Below are 17,077 nucleotides of genomic sequence, written 5' to 3' on the forward strand. Positions count from 1 at the left end.
GCCAGGGAATCCACTCCCCAGGGACCTTCTCCTCATCTCTTTTCAGATACAGCAGGTGAGGAGGTAGAACAAAAGTTGGTATGGAAACCCTGAGGTACCAGACCTATCTTAAAATACAACCCCAACTTCAAGAGCCAACGTTACATACCAAGCAAAACGACACCTCCCTCCTTCGCATTCCTGAGCCAGCCACCTAGGTGAGCTGCGATTTCCCAATCTTGTCCTGAGCCAAAACGCATGAGGACACAAAGAGCAGATCCAGACTTGCCAGCCCCAGAGATTACACAAAGCTTGGCCCCAACCAGGGAATAAAGTGAGTGTGCACAGGCCTTTCACAAGGCCTGCGTATCCAAGGTTTGCCTGCATTCCCACCGCTTGGGCACCAGGGCCCCCTCTCAAAGCTCTCGGTTCACCCAGGTTCCATGGTACCAAGAAGACACAAAACCAAGAGTCCGGCTTGGACTCTCAATTGTTTTGAGGACTAGACTGCCTGATGTGGCACTCCCAATATCCCCCTTCTCTCCACGTGGGGCCACACAAACATGGCAACCGAAAAGACCGAGGATGAAACGCAACCCCCATCAACAGGAACTTTATTAAAATATGTTACGTAAAAGAACATATAAATGGACCATTAAATACATTTTCATCTTAAACAAATCTGTATAGAAACTTATTTACACGTCTCCGTTATATATTTAAATTATTTTCCTGCAGCTTACTACCAATAAAAGGTAATAGAATGATCACCTGCTCACACAGATGCAGACACAGAAGTGGGCTAAGTCAAATGCTGCGCTTCAGACACGGAGCTCACTATAGTTTTAAAGCAGCACATAATCCTGAAGGAACTTTCTTCTGAGTGGGCCTGACAGTAGGCATCGGCTTTCCAGTGCTGGGGGTTGGTTCTGAGAAGCTGGTCCCAGACCAGAGGGGGGCTCCTGGGTTGAACTCTTGGAGCTGGAAGGACCCTCGCAGGAGATGAGCTGGGGAGACGACTTGCCAACGTCACATAGCCTCAGCAAAACTGCCCCTTCACTCTCCCACAAGCCCTCCAACCTATGGCCTCCCTCCTCATTCCCACCATTCAGTGGGACTCCGGGTTCAACCTGTTTGACCGCCTGGTGAATCATGGGTTCTTACGGTTCTTCAGGTGGTGGAAACACTTGCTCGTGTTTATTCTGCAGGTTTTTGCTAATAGGTGCCTCACTTCTTCAACCAGGAAAGTGTGCCTTTTCCATTTGATCTACGTTAGCACGAAGCGCCCCATGCGTCCTGAGGGCAGGCAACATTCTGCAGCAGGGTACCCAGGCTTTGACCACCGTGGTTCATTACAAAGACATCAGGCTCACCTAAGTCCACCTCACTGCTGCTTGACAGACAGTTAACCCATCAGGGATACCCAAGTGGGCAAAAGAACAACTTTCAAAAATGCAACAACAAAAAAATTTCTTCCATTCCCCAACTATTCTCAAAAATAGCAGTAAAATGGTCACTAGGTAGGAAAAGTCCATTTCCCCCCTTCCTTCGAAATGAGGCCTGACTTCTTTCCAATTTTTTCCCCTGATAATATAAATTCATCTGAGAGCAATTTTATTGATTTTGCCTTATAAAAACAAACACCACTTGGCTTTCCTTGGGATTTAAAAATGGTTCTACAGGTCCCTGAGCACGACACGTGATTTGCTCTCTAACCAGGATTGGCAGTTCAACAACTCCGGCCAGTGGTGCTTGAAAAAAAAGACCTGGTATCTTGCGCCATCAAGATGTCAGTGTGGCTGCCACGCACAGGGTTCCCACCAGGCGCAAAATGCTGAGTCACTGTCAGGTGTGGTTGGGGAACACCAAGGAGCAGGCATGCACATACCGGGAAAAGTGCCGTGGTTGAGAAGGATGCTCAGGTCAGCCAGCCCCATTCGAAAGAAGGCCGAGAGGGCAGAGGCTGGGGAAGAGCTTACCTCCCTGCAGCCGCAGCAGCTTCTCTGAGGTTTGCAATATGGCACTCACTCCTAAGTTCTGGAAAACCCAACCATCTAGAGGGGCTGTAGCCAGAGGCCTTGAGCATCTGGACACACCAACCAGGAAGCCTGAGAGGCCCACGCTCCCCTGTCCAGGGGACCTGCCTTACCACATGGGAGGGAGCAGTCACCTTCTACCGTCAGTCAGACTTCCCTTCCTCTCACGCCCAAACCTTCACCCAGAGCCACGGGGCCCAGAGAGTTTTCAAGGAAATGACTTGCGGGATGCACACCTGTCTGAAGTCAACAATGGTGTGTGGGCAGAGAACCAGGGGAGATAAAACTCCGCTTCACATTCAACGTTTCTTGTCCTGTTTCCCTCCCTTGTCCCCAAGAAACATTTTACTCTGCAAGAGGAATCAATTGAAACATTTAATTGCATATTAAAAACAAGTCTTCGATATATAAAAACTGGCCAAAAAAGTGTTGTGTTTTCTTACTGATTACCTAACAAGGTCGTCATAGAGTCCCGGTCTGTCACCAGACCCTTGCTCGGGGGGCCGGGGGGCTCCCTCGCACACACCCTCACACCAGCAAACCACTGTGGGGTTGGAGGTGGTGATGGCCCGTCCGAGAGGGGACACATTCAGACTGGGGCTTCCAGTAAGAGTTTGTTAGCAGGTGGCACCAGGTTGTTCTAGGTGGAATCAGGGCCTTCAGAATGGCCTCTTCCCTCCCACTCTGACCTGGGAGACAAGAGGGGAGAGGCTCATTTCCGCAAGGGATTCCATATTTTCCCCAGTGTAGTTCGGCTTGACTCTTTCAGTCTGAAGGCGGCCATCTCACCCTGCCCTCTGCCCTTCAAAGGGGACTGTGTGTTGTCAATGGGTCCCTTAGGCAACTCGGGGCCCTTCTTGGCAACCCGGGCGCTACTGGCCCTCTTCAGGCTGCCACTGTCCTTGGGCGAGGTGTCCTCAGGGCCGCCCTTGACCCTCAGCTGCCGCTGCGAGACCGTCCGGGTGAGGCCGAGGGCTTTGGGCACATGAAGGGCGTCTGTTTTCATGCAACGTGATGCAGAGGCCACCGTGTTTCGGGCAAAGCTGGGGACAGAGGTTGGGACCCTGGGGAAGCTGGGGGTCGGTGGGGTCTTGGGCTCTTCCTCAGGGTTCTCGGCACCCTGGGAGTTGGAATAACAGAACTTGTTTTCCTCTGGCTTCTGCCTGGGGGTCACGTTCCTGAGGGGCTTGGCGCTGGGCTTCTTGAAAGAGCTCCGGAGCTGCAAAGGGGACTCTTTCCCAAGGCGGCCACCGCTGCCCACCTGCGGTGGCTTCTGCTCCTCCCGCAAGGCGACATTGCCCAAGGAAGATCTCCGGTCCAAGGACCCACGCACAGAGTTCCGGCGCACTGGGGTGTCCGTGCTGCTGGGGGCCCCCCGTGAGGGTAGCTCGGGCCTCTTCCAGCCCCCAGAGCCCCTGGTGGACTTGGAGATGGGCACGACCTTCCGCATGCTCTCGTTCTCGGTGGCATGCAGGGTCCGCACGGGCTTAGGTAGGGCCCCCAGGCTGCGCCGCCCGCTATTGGGCTTGGTGGCCGCAAGGGAAGCCTCTTTGAAGGAGTTTCTCTTTGGTGCCATCACATCTTTACCTTTGGGGATCCCTTCCCTGGGGAGACCACCCTTGGAGCTGGGCTCACTCTTTTGGGAGGCTGGGGTGGGGGCTTTCTTGCAGGGGCTGGAAGCAAGGTTGGAGGAGAGCTGGCAGCCTGCCATCTCCCCAGCCCCAGAGGACACAGAGGAATGCTGGTCCCCAGCCACCCCTGGGTTCCCATCCCCAGGCCTGGCATCGGTCCCCTCTGAGCAGTCCAGAGTCAGGGAGCAGTCAGTGGTATCTGAGATGTAGATTTGAGGCACGAGATCTTTGTTCTCAGGGTCACTGCTATCCCCAGACCCCAGAGCCACACTGCTGGGTGGGTCAGGGGCACGGGGAAAGTCTTCCAAGGTTGGGTCCGCATCCTCCCCGGCTTCCAGAACTGGGCCCAGATGTTCCCTGGACGCCGCTTCCAGGGCTGAGCTCCACTCCTCTTGGAACACGCTGCTCCTAGAGCTCAGGCTGTAGCCGCTGGCATCTTGAGACTGCAGGCTCCTGTCCTGCAGAGATGCCAGCTCCCCAGAGCTGGCACCAGGGCTCCCACCATTCAGGGCCGCCTGCGGCATCTCCTCTGGGCTCTTGGGAACCTGGAGGTTGAACTGGGCCAGCCCGGTCACCAGCTCATGCTCCTCAATCCCTAGAACCAGTGACGAGAGCGGAGGTGACCGGCTCGGGCTCGGGCTCGGCCCCAGCCCCAGGGGCTCACTGTTCCTCTTAACAAGGACACTGACTCCACCGCGCCGCGCTAGAGGGAAGGCAGTGCTGTCATCCTCCGAACGCCAGGCTGCACGCTGGCTCTGCCACGTGGAGGACAGGCTGCTGGCGTCCTCCGAGGCCTGGCGTCCATGTGCACGGTTGGGGTGACGGTTCCCAGGCTCTAGCCAGGGGGCTTTGGGTGGGGCCTGCCGGCCGCTGCTCCGGGGCAGGGTGTTGAAGCGGGTCTGCTCCTCGGGACTGCCAGTGGTGCTCTCCAGGAAGGTGAGCAGCTCGCGGTCGGCAGACATGCCCAGGGAGAGGCGAGAGCGGCGGGTGTTGGGGGGCCGGTAGGACGGGCTGACGGGTCTGGACTGCAGGAAAGGAGGCAGGTTCTCGGCGCCCTTCTTGGTCAGCAGCTCCACATCATTCTCACTGCTGCTCCGGACGAAGCCTCCCAGCTCGCCCGTCGCCCAGGACCGGCGCTTCCTCTCCAGCTCCCGCAGCCGCTGTACCTGCCTCAGCTCCTGCTGCTCGCGGTCCTGGTTGTCCTGAGTTGGGGGGAGAGACCACAGAAACATGAGCCATGTGGGCACCACCTACCCGACCTAAGGTCATAGAGAGAGGTGCATGCTCAGGGGCCGTGCCCTTTACAGAGAGAGAGAGTTCGGGGCATCTATCTACTGGCCCACACAGGCTAGTCTCAGCCATCTGTGGAGAGAGGTGTCATCCAGTCACTTGGACCCAAGTTTCCGCTTTCAGGTCAAGCGGCTGCCCCAGCTCTTATGGAGTCCAGGCTGGCTTCTCAGCAGAGCCGCACAGAGTGGGCTTCAGAGACGCAAGCTGCTCTTTAGAGAGCGGGAGAGGAACCACACCCTGGTGGGAACACAGTACGGTTATGCATGTACACATGCACACATGCGTGTGCTCAGTCAAGCACAGGCCATTCTCCTGAATGATTTGGGCATGCAAAGATACACCCAAGATATTAAGAGCCGACCCCCACAGCCCTGGTCTCTGACTGCTCCCTGGTAAAAAGGCAGCGCAGATATAGCCGCCCACCCCAGCAGCAGGCCCACCCTGCTTCCACCAGCAAAGATGTGGAAGAGGTACAAGCAAGCTTTGCAAGTCCCTCAACCTTTCGCCCTGCTCCAAAGCACCCATCCCGCCCCAAGCAGAGCTGATCCAGAACCAGCACGCGCGCGCGCACACACACCCCCCGAAAGCAGACTCGACTACACGTTCGATAGATTGGTGTTGCATCAATATATGGGTCTCACACCCCAAATCTGTTATCACTAGCACTTTTCACTTGAAAAATGCATTTCCTCCAAGGGGTGCAAGTCCCCTTCCAAGTTGCTGGGAGGCTCTGGCTGGCCTTCCTTCGCCAGGCTCCCCTCCCCTGACTCTTGTCTCCTCCTGAGGCTCTGGCTTCTCCCCATCTCTCAGGCCTTCCTTTGTCAAGGCGGCCTGTGGAGGGGGTGCTCTGGCCCCCAGGACAGCTGTGCTGACTGCATCGCACAGGTGGCCTCCTTGGCCGGCGCCGTGCTTCCTGGGAGCTAGCGCCTCAGACAGGGCCAACTTGGCCTTCACCAAGCCACTGCCGCCTCTCCGCTGAGCTCACTTCTGGGACAGAGGAGCACAAACGTGGCCACAGGCGGAGCCTCCTTCCCTTAGCTGCACAGAGGAAGGAGAGTCAAGAACTCAGGGTCATTCTGGGCTGCAGAGAAAGCAAGCAGTCCTTAAAAAAAACAACCAACCCCTGCAGTGGGCAGATCTGCCTTTAAAATATCGAGGAGGAGGACCTGCGCATAGCTGGTTCCTTCTCACATCCTGAAACGCAGGGAATGGGAGTAATGGGGGTTTGGCTTTTAATAAGTTGGTAAGGTCTTTGCAAAATCAAGGGTCCCAGGGAGTGTTCTGGTCTACCCTGAACCCAAGCGCTTACTGGGTGGGTGAAGGGTAAGAGGGGTGCTCAGCCCAGCAGCAGATCCCCTAGATGTGGGACAACATCAAAACCCACTCTGGCCACAGACAGCTTGGCTCCCGCATGCCAGCCCACACTACTACCCCCATGCTCAGAGACGATTCTCTTCTGGGGAGGCAGGTAAGAAAGACATTCAAGATCTTCAAAGGGACTTTTAAGTATGATTGCCGCCTACACAAATAAACTTTACTAACAAAATTATTTTAGGGAATTAGTATGAGAGTTGGTGAAGCCGCCAAACGCCAGACTCCCAAGGCTGTGGAAGCTCTTCACTGGGCTTGGAGGGCCACTGCCCAGCAGCGCAACAGAGAGCCTGGCAACCCCAGCTGGGCCACACTTTCCTGGGGCTGTGGACACATGCTGAGCCCTCTCTCTACCGCGAGCAGAGGGAAAATAAAAAGTAAAATCCCAAACACCCGTGAAAAGAGAGAGGTGCCGCCGTCAACCGTACCTTCACTGCCTTGTTGAACTTGGTGCAAAAGTCCCTAAATATCTGGAGACACTCGTCCAGTTTCATGGTCCCTTTGTCCTCACAGAAAAAGTCGATGAGGGTGTGGGCCTCGCCCTGCAGCTCGTGCCTCCAGTGCTCCAGTTCCGTCAGCTTGTCCACAGCAAACTGCAGGGGGACAAACAGGCACACACTGAGGGAGGCAGGGTCAGCAGAGGGGGCAGCGGGCATTCTGTCTGAGGCCTGCCAAGACGTGGCCCCTGGATTCCATCAGGTCATGGGGAACAGGAAGGCTTCTGGGCAGACCAATGCACTCAAAGCCAAAAAGCAATGAAGCCATCTGGAGGAGGCCTCAGGGGAACAAGGTGAATCCCTTCTGTATGGGCATTGGATGAACAAAAGAGATCCAAGAGCTTTAAGCTGTAGAAGGCCGCTCACAAAATCTCTGTCTTTAATGTAAGGTGGGGGGGGGGGGGATAATGACCTAGGCACACCCCTGTTCTTGTCTCCTGTTGCTCTGTTCACGGAAGGGGATCCAGTCTCTATTTGCCTTTCTCTTAAAACTGAGCTTCCTACAGGCCAAAGGTCCCTGGGGGGTGCATTTGGTCTGTGCTTGGCTGCTAACCTGATGGTTGGCGGGAGAAACCCAACCAGCAGTGCTGCGAAAGAAAGGCCGGGCAATCTGCATCTGTAATGATCACAGCCAGGAAAACCCCATAGAGCACAGTTCTATTGTAGCACACAGGGTCGCCGTGAATCAGAGCTGACTTAATGACAGCGGGTTTGGATTTTGTTCTTTATACTGAGCAAGAGGGGCTTAGAAGGCATTCGTTTTACTGACAAATTGCTGGGTTTGTCAGGGTGAATGAGAGGTTACACTCCATCCCAAACGCACTGCATCAGGATCATGTGTCCCTCCCCAAAGACTAAAGCCCTGGGACCTAAACTGAGGCCACAGCCAGGCCTTCTTAAACAGAGCTGCTTCTGCAAGTCAGCAAACAGGCTTTCTGGGCAGTTACGTCCTTGCACCCCACCCGTATGCTTAGTAGGTTTGGGGTGTATCCAGAGCACTATTATTTTACTAAGTCTCCAGGAGATGCTGATAGGTCACCATGGTCACAAATCACTGCCCTAGAAAAATCCACCCTCTTGGTGGATTTCTTAACTTTCCCCCAATTCTCTGAGCATGAAAAAGTCCCCAGGCCCTTGCAAAACCTAGTACTGCCTCCACAAAGAAGCGGGAAGCAAACGTTTCTAGGACGGAGATCTACCATGTCCGCAGGTCACCAGCGTGCTTTAGGGGCACTGCCATGCAGAGCCACAATGAGAAGGCAGGGAGGGGAGGAGGGGAGGAGGGACGGAGGGGAGGAGGGAGGGAGGGAGTAGCCACTGCCCCTGGGGTAACTACTTTATGTTGCTTATGTCACTTTCTTTCTCATGAAAGGGTGGGGCATATATGAAAAGGGATTGTAGGAAAAATTTTATTTTATGAAATCTCTCACGCATCACGTTTAAAAAGGCTTCTCCTTGAAACTGTTCTTTTGGAGTAAGGGGGATGGGCCCAGGAAGTGGTGAACATTCCGTGGGCTGCCTCCTTCGAGGAGTGGATGTGCCACTTGGACGTGCTCGGAGAGCAAGCTCCTGACCCTACAGAGAAATCGGGGTCAGACTCCCCACGGCCCGCCCACTCCCACCCAGCTTCCCCCTGAAAAGCCTTTTCTGACGCTCAGCACGTTAAGGAGGCGATAGGAAACCAAATACCAGAGAGAGTAACCACCTGAGTCAGTAGCCCAAGGCTGTGTGCGCATTCATGCTCTATTTTTTTGTTCCGGCGAAAAGGGTATTAATGAAAGGATAAATCTTGGCCTGTCATTCTATCACAGAGCGAAGGATGGACTCCAGCCAAGTATACAGCTCAACTGCACAAAAACAGGGCTTCTAACAAGAATCTACATGGACGCTCAGCTCCACCTTATCGCGATGGCTCATCTCAAGATCCTCGGAGAATGGACAGGATACCAGGCAAGGAAGATTAAAAATGGAAAATGACAGGCACTGAAGTCTCCCCAGGACGTGGGAGCTGACACGGACCCACAGGCACTCTCAACGCCTGTGCTCCACTTTCCCCTCCAGCGCGTCGAGTCCATGCTCACCCAGTGACCCTGCAGGTCCCGGTACAACTGCCCCTGGGGGGTTCCGAACCTCTTTATGGGAGAAGGAAGTGGCTGGTGGCTTTGAGCTATGGCTTGCAGCCCAATGCATAACCACTATGCCACCAGGGATCCTTGAATTCTGTGCGGAGCCCCAAGAATGGACTTCGGGATGAGGGGCAACCTCCACATCACCCTTAGGACCAGGGGGTACAACCTCATGGGGACCAGAAAACAGACCTGGACTTATGTAGGGGCTTTTTTGTTTTTATATTTTGTGTTTCTTTCTTCCTTTCTCTTTTTCTCTTGTCTTTTTCCTTATTTTTTCTTCAACCGTATGTTTTCTTATTGGTCGGACTAGGACATGGATTATTTGCCTAATTATATGGGGTTGGACATGAGAGGGAAGCCTGGGGAGATAGCAATGGGGAAAATGGCCCCAGAAGGTAGAGGGGAAGGAGGTGGGGAGAAGGCTGTGGTGATGGACGGCATCAAGGACAGGGGAACAACTAGGGAAGTGGAACCAGCCTCTAGGAGAGGGTAGAGAGCCTGTGAATATTAGAACAACACCAAGCTGGTGAAGAGGAAGCACTAAATAGTGCAAGAAGGGGGAAAGTGATGGCGGGGTAGGAGGAGGCAAAAGGAAATAGGCAAGCTCTAGGAAGCAAAGGCACAGATAGGGAGAGTAACAGAGGTATGCATTTACGTAAATACATTAATCCATAACAATAGTGGGATTGACTTATGTGCATGTATTTATAAGGCAATGCACTGAGGCTGCAGATGGGCCTCGGCTCATACCTTCCCTCAACACAAGAACACTTTTATTCTAACAAATTCACATTCTGTGGTGCTCACGCATACACGCACATGCGATCACTCAAGACAAAATGGGTGCAGAAGCAGATGTGGTGAACATAGAGGATGGTGTCCAGCTATTAAAAGATATAGTGTCTGGGATCTTAAAGGCTTGAACAGCGGCCATCCAACAGTGAAGCCACAAGCGCACATGAAAGAAGCACAGCAGACAGTGGGATCATGAGGTGTCATCGAGACTGGGAAACAGGCCAGAAGACTCATAAAAAACAGTAAACAAACAAAAATGCATTGGTGAGAATGGAGGGGCGTTGGTGCAGAGCCCATCTACGGACAATGGAACATCCCCCTCAGAGGGGTCGCAGGGAAGGGATGAGTCAATTAGGGTGCAGTAGAGCACTAATGGATCATACAATATACCTCTGATCCCTGGAGGCCTCCTCAACAACCCCCCCTCAACCCCGCTTCTGCTTCCCAATCAAGACTAGATGGGAGCATGTACACTGTTAGAGGCAAGAGATAAAAACTCACAACACATGCATGGAACCCAGGAACAGGAATGGGACTAGAGATAACAAAAGAGTAGGGGGAAGCGGGGGAGAGGTGGACAGGGAGGGGGTCATAGATTCCAATGAATGGCATCCAGGGGGAAGAACAGAAACCAAGGGGAAGGGAGACAGCGGTCGGTGTGAGATTTGAAATTAATTAACAATCTACAACCTATCAGGGGGCCACGAGGGTTGCCAGGGGGGTGGGGAGTGGGGGAAGGTGGGAGGGCAAAAAGGAAGAGCTGATATCAAGGGCTCAATGGAAAGTAAATGTCTAGAAAAGAACGATGGAATATATGTACGAATATGTCGGACACAATTGATGTATGGATTGTAACAAGAGCTGTAAGAGCCCCCAATAAAATGATTATTTTTAAAAATTCCGTGAGAAGAGTTTGTTTTTTAAGTTTCCACCTTAATAGGGACATGGATTAATAAAATTCCAAAGCTACATGGGCAAACTGTGAATGACAGCAGAAGGCATCAAATTAAACTTTACTAAACAGATCCATGAGGAATTTCAGCCCGAAGGGTTCAAATTGTGCAAATGAGCCTACCAAAAAAAAGCGCACCACTGTCACTTTTTCTGCTCAAAACCCTTCATTGTTCCCCAAGTGCCCACAGAATCAAGCCCAGCGCGTGGAGACTGCTGACTGAGCCTAGTCCTCACCAGCCTTCCAACCTTTTATCTCGCCCATTCCAAAATAATAATAATGATCACGAATTGTGAAAAATAAGTAGCTTGAGGACGCATTTTATCTAGGGAGGCAAGAATGATTTCCAGAAGGCTTTCAAAATTTCAAAAGCTGAGAAACTTGCCTCTGAGCAGCGTTCTGCAGGTGGGGGTAAGCACAGCAGCTTGGGGGTAAATCTTCCCGAATTCCTATCTGGGGTGAGAACCTGTGGAGAGTGAACTCCGACTTCTCATCTTGGCCTGCACTCGCTCTCATTCTTGAGCGTCAGACTTGGCTTTATGCGCCCGGCTGCGTCCACTGTAGAGAAGCCCTGGTAGGGCAGCGGCTACACGATGGGCTGCGATCTGAAAGATCGGCAGTTCGAAAACACCAATTTCTCGGCAGGAGAAAGTTGGGGCTTTCTATTCCTGTCCCACAGAGGCCACCCCCCTGCTCTGCAGGGTCACCGAGAGTCGGCATGGACTCGAGGGCGGTGAGTCTGGGGTTGACTTTGCTGTCCATGCTCTGAATATAGCCCGCAGCCTTAGGATGGGCACTAAACGCTAGGCTCCGTCTGATATAAAATCCAGAGCCCCTGCTGAATGTAAGAATAAACTCACAGCAGAGGCAGAGCAAGGCTAAATGCTTGTTGGGGAGGGTGGGGTGAACCCTCCAGACTGCGTGCTTCGGCTCCATGAGGAGTGAAGGTCGCCCGGCCCAGCCTTGGAGCCCGCTGTGCCTACGGAGTGGAGTGTCACGGGCAGATGGCCACAAACATTCCCCCGCAGGCCTCAGAGCCCGGGATCGTTTAAAGGAGCGCAGGTCTGCTGAAGACTAAGCGCGTGAACGGGGCCAGCTTTGCTTTAACTAAGGAAGATAAAAGAAGCGTGTCAGACTATGTAATTAGTGAGTCACAATGAGCTGTCACAAACACCCTCTGCTTCTTGCTGATGGGATTCCGAGTCGCTCTGACACGCCCTGTGGGGCTAATGTACGTTGGGTGGCGAAGGGCACTCTCAGTACCCAACAGCCCCAAAGGGACCTTCGTTCTTCCAGGAAAAACACGTTCGGTGCCACCTCCCGTGTTCAAAGAGGCCTTTTCGATAGCTTCTGGGGAACTCCAGTCTGCTCTCCAAAAGTATGGTTGGGAGAGCAAACTCCAAAAAGTCAAGCTCACTGCCAGTGAGTCGACTCCAACTCACAGTGGCAGAGGACAGAGCAGAACTGGCCCTGTGGGTTTCGGAGGCTTCCCGCCTTCTCACGAGCAGACAACCTCATCTTTTACCCCCGGAGTGGCTGGTTGGTTTGAACCACTGACCTTTCAGTGGGTAGCCCACCGCAGGCTCCTAAACCACGGGTTCTAACCAACACTTAAGTTGCCAGGCACAGATCAAGCTTGGTACCTTGGTGGGTACCAGGTCCCATATGCAAATGAGGCAATGATAAGCGAAGGCAGGATCCTTCAAGACAGTCCTTAAACTTTAGATCATACTCAATATTCTCTGCTTCAACACACACACACACACGTCAGAGAATTATAAAGTTCCTTGAACTGATTTAAGGGGATGTACAACTGGGAACCTGCCTCTTCCGCAAACACGCCTACCCATGCCAATGTAAGCAGCCTTGGTAGGGACCGGTGGCAGGTGAAATCGGACAGACTGACTCGAATCGCCGACTGACCTGAAGGAAATCTTCCATCTGCTGACAAAGTTCTCCATCCTGCTGGATGCTTCCCTGGAGAGATCTCGTCCTGACAGACAGCGAGCGCAGCTCTGCCTCTGTGTTATCCAGAGATAATCTGCAGGAAGAGAGGAGAGTGGGCAGTTGGCACAAGGAAGCCTTGGGTCATGTGGTACATTAAACAAACCTTGGTCGACCTTAGTGCCAGAAGCAAAGTGCTGCAGCGAGTCCTATCTCCGCCGGTCCCTGCATTAGACTGGGTGAGTTTGTCTCCGTGTTTTCCCAAGAGGTGACAAGGCCTTTTCCTTGAACGGGACGTGCCCTGGTTCAAAGGAAGCAGGCTGCAACCTCGCTCTTGCTGCTGAGATAACCCAAGCCACGGGACTTGTAAAGCTTCACACAAACTACGTCACAACAGCACTAAAAACAAAGAGCCCGCAAGATTCTGGGAGACCTAGACTGCTCTCCAGCCACTCAACACAAAGCAGAGCTCCAACTCCCCAAGAAGCAGCGCGCCAGGCTCCATAGGGGAATCACCCAGAGACAAGGGAGCATGGAAATGGTGGGAGCAGCCCGAGCCAGCACTGTCTCTGCCTGCGGACCGGCACACAGCGCACAGGTCTGCAAAGAAACGGGAAGACGGATGGCAACGCTGCTGTTGCCTCCTGGACACCAAGGCCGGTACAACAGGAGAGATGTTTTTGCCTCCTGGTGAACAGTGGAGCTCAATGATCAAGTCCATTGTTTGGATGCCTTCATATTCCTAAGATCAAGGCTCATATTTCTGCTAACAAAAGTTTCCCACCATCGGTATTTATGGGCAAACATGATCTGTTTGTACTTCACCTTCCATTTCAAATGAGCACACCTCACTTAGCGAGTTTTCCTTAGACAACTGTGTAGCTAACCTTCCCCACCTCACTCTCCTCGGAAATGCCAGTTCAAAGACATTCTTTAATGGTTATTTCACTTCTTATGACTCACAGTAACATTTCGATACTAGTCAGAGTAATGCTAGTCCGGCCTGTGTTTCTTTTAGTAATGTGAGCACAAAGCATCTTGTAGAATTGGGTCATCGGTGAACGTGAGTGTTAAACTCTTTCGTATCTTTGGAATAATAATCTCGCTTTGGGCCAGACGTGTAACTGGTGATCAGATGTATATTTCTCACTGCCGTCGAGTCGATTCCGACTCATAGCAGCCCTATGGGACAGGGTAGAACTGACCCTGTGAGTTTCCAAGACCATCACTCTTCATGGGAACAGAAAGTGTCATCTTTTTCCCATGCAGCAGCTGGTGGTTTTGAACTGCTGACCTTGATGTTAGCAGCCCAACGCATAACCCACTGCACCACCTGCACGTGCACACGCACACCTCACACACAAGGATGTGAAAGGAGTCGCTGACATTAAGACACTGACCTATGACAGAGTCCCTGGCTGTACAAACACTTAACACCTTGGCTATTAACTGAAAAGGGGGCAGTTTGGGTGTGCCCAGAGGCCCCCCGAAGAACGTCCTGGCAATCCTCTGGGGGAAAGATCAACCCCTGAAAACCCAGTGGAACCGTTTCCACACACACACACACACACACACGAGGTTGACAGGAGTCAAAATCAGCCTGATGCGTTTTCATTTCGGTCCATTAACGGGGGGAAGGTTTAAAAAGCCCTGACTCCCATCTGTCAGAGACACCTGATTACTCTATGAACTGACGGATGCACGGAGTGGTGTGCCGGAGCACCTTCTCCCAAGCCATCTCTGCATTTAGTCTTATCGCATCGGTAGCTAGAAGTCAGGGACGGCAGCCAGTTTTGCTCCATGGGAAACAGCAAATGCTACGATTTAGGGCTTTTTTCCCCTACCTCCTCAAAAGAGGGCTAGTGAACATTTATCACTGGATACGTAGTTTTAGAAATTCTAAAGAGCAGAACTCAAAACGGCCACAACCCATGGACTATAATGACATACAGCCCTGTCTGTTAGGGTCAGAAACGAATTAAAGTGATATAAATAAAGCTTTCTGTTCAGGAGATGCTGGGTCTGGAGAGCTGAAGGACTGATTTAAGAAGAAGTCCTTTCACAGCCCTTGGCTCAGTTCCAATTCCTTCCCATGCCACAGACGAGAAATGTCCAGGCGGCTCCCACATGGAGACAATGATCTGTGGCCGTGGAAGCCTGATCGACAGCACTTCCAAAGCCACAGGCCGTGCTGGGAGAACACTGCCCTTTGGGTGTGCAGGGACTTGACGCGTGCAATCCATGAGTCATTAGAATCGGCTGCGATAGTGTCAGTTAAGACTAAAAATAAAGACGAAGTGTTCCAAACTCCCGGGTTCCAAAGGTGCACACATATGGACGTAAATGAAAAGGCCTGAAACGTCAGTAAGAGCGAACTTTCTAATTTCCAACTGGCACCAAAAAGCCGTAACTGCTCTTGAGCTTTCATGAGAAGGCAGCTTGAGACGAAACAACAAACACGCTCTTGGGCCCTCAGTCACACCGTCTTTCTGGCTTACCTGGCAGCCTCCTGAACGTGGTGCAATTTCTCGGAAAAGTTTAGAAGAGCGGCATCTTTCTTTTGGGCTTCCTGGAACAAAACCAGAACTTTCTCACTATATGGCTAACATTGGGAGGGAACAATTTTGGTTCCCCTTGGGTCTTGAAGGGGCCTGAAAATCACCGTTCCCATGTGTTCACCTGGCGGGTTCAAAGCAATTCCCTGAGACCTGAACTCTGATATTCTCAGTAAGATTTACCAGAACTCCCCACTGTTGGGACACATTTGACTTCCCAGAGCAATTTATCCTGACCTGAAACACAATTCGTGTGCATTAGCACTCAATGGAAGGAGGTATCAGTTTAGCAAGGCGCATTGTTTCTAGGAGAATCCAATATATCCGCTTAAATGCCACCCATACCTGTGAGGATGCCTTTAAATGATCAAGATACCTTCAGCTGCCAGACCAGTTCTCAAACTGAGCTTAATCAAAAGGTGTACTTGCCACCGAAGGGTCAGGATTCTTTTCCTGTTCAGAGGGCGAGACTCAGGCACGTGGGAGAGGGGCAATTACCGACTAAGGTGGCTTCCCCAAGTTGACAGGGTGGGACCAAGTGACCCAGCACAAATGGAAACAGGGATCTAAAAGAACTCTGCTCTCCACTCTGGAGAAGCATGCTTCTTGCTTTAATGTTCTGCAAATTAATTTGTCAGTTAAGTACCCAGCTAAACATGTTATCTGTCTTCTGCGGTAATGATAGCATATACTATTTATGGAGAGCTTATTATAGGCTAATCCTGAAGCCAAGCGATTTATGAAGTATCTCTTTCGACACTCTCAGTTACCTGGTTTTCACATGCATGCGCCTCTCCCCTAAAATTCCTCCGTGAGCGCGGCACAGGTCAACATGCTCGGTGCTAACTGACAGGTAGGTTGTTGGGTTGACTCCCAAGTACCTCAGAAGAAAACTCATTCCATCTACACCCCAAAGATCAGTCGTCTAAAAACTCCGGGTTCGCCATGAACCAGAGTCTATCAGACGGCGGCCACCCCTATTAGCTGTGGGCACCGAGGACTGAGAGTCGCAGTAACCTGTCCAAGAAGAAGCACCTAACACAGGATTCAAAAGTTGCTTCCCGTTCTGGCCAGGTCTAAAGCACACGTGCTTCACACCCAAACTGCCGTCTTACTTCCCAGAGTTAAGCCTTGTCTGTGTGACCAGTGTCAAAACAAATTGATTCAATAGTGAAGATCACACACACACACACACACACACACACACACACACACACACACACACTCAAGGAGTGATTTGCGATTTTTTTAAACACAAATACATCATGAAGTAGGGGGATTGGGGATGGAGGGGGAAAATGAGCAGCAGCTATTAAGGGCTCCAGTAGAAGGCAAATGTTTTGAGAATGATTATGGCAACAGATGCACATATGTTCTTGACACAATGGATGGATGGATGGATTGTGATAAGAACTGTACGAGTTCCCAATAGAATGATTTAAAAAACACACAAATACATAAATGTACTTGACTAGTAATTAGCTTTGGTTCTGGTGTCACAGTGGCCTCATCAAAAAAAAAGAAGTTATATTTTAACTGGTCCAGTTGCCTTGCTCTTTACATGGAATGGATCCACCAAGCTAGCCAGTCCTCCCCTTCTATGCCTGTAACGGCGTCACACTCTCCCAACAACCTGAGCAACGCCCTCTGCGTGGCCTCCCTATTTCCAGTTCTCTCGCTGCTCCAACCCACCTTCTTTCCCAAACCGGCATGCTATTCTGCTGCGCACAAACGTCTGCTAATTGGCCGTGGCTAAAACAAGAGTCCACCACAGTCTAGTCCCACCAACTCTACTTCCATCTCCCCTACTTCTGTCTACCCCTCTAACCCGATGGGGAAAAGACGGAGGCTGGCGAGGGTCCATTTACTCGGATCCATAGTCAGTGTCCATGGAAGCA

General features: G+C 51.9%; 1 protein-coding gene across 1 annotated transcript in view; it reads right to left on the minus strand.

Moving 5' to 3' along the window:
- Positions 1–1,070: 1,070 nt before the first annotated feature.
- The window catches only part of FHDC1 (FH2 domain containing 1), a 35,942-nt gene continuing 19,935 nt past the window's right edge, over positions 1,071–17,077 (minus strand). Inside the window, exons 8-11 of the mRNA XM_075544797.1 lie at positions 15,123–15,193; positions 12,604–12,721; positions 6,736–6,900; positions 1,071–4,848 (exon numbers count right to left, since the gene is read on the minus strand). Of these exons, the coding sequence (XP_075400912.1) occupies positions 2,728–4,848; positions 6,736–6,900; positions 12,604–12,721; positions 15,123–15,193 (2,475 nt within the window). The 3' untranslated portion in view covers positions 1,071–2,727. The remainder of the gene's footprint in view (positions 4,849–6,735; positions 6,901–12,603; positions 12,722–15,122; positions 15,194–17,077) is intronic.

Source organism: Tenrec ecaudatus, chromosome 3 (genome assembly GCF_050624435.1).
Source record: "Tenrec ecaudatus isolate mTenEca1 chromosome 3, mTenEca1.hap1, whole genome shotgun sequence".
Lineage (NCBI taxonomy): Eukaryota > Metazoa > Chordata > Mammalia > Afrosoricida > Tenrecidae > Tenrec > Tenrec ecaudatus.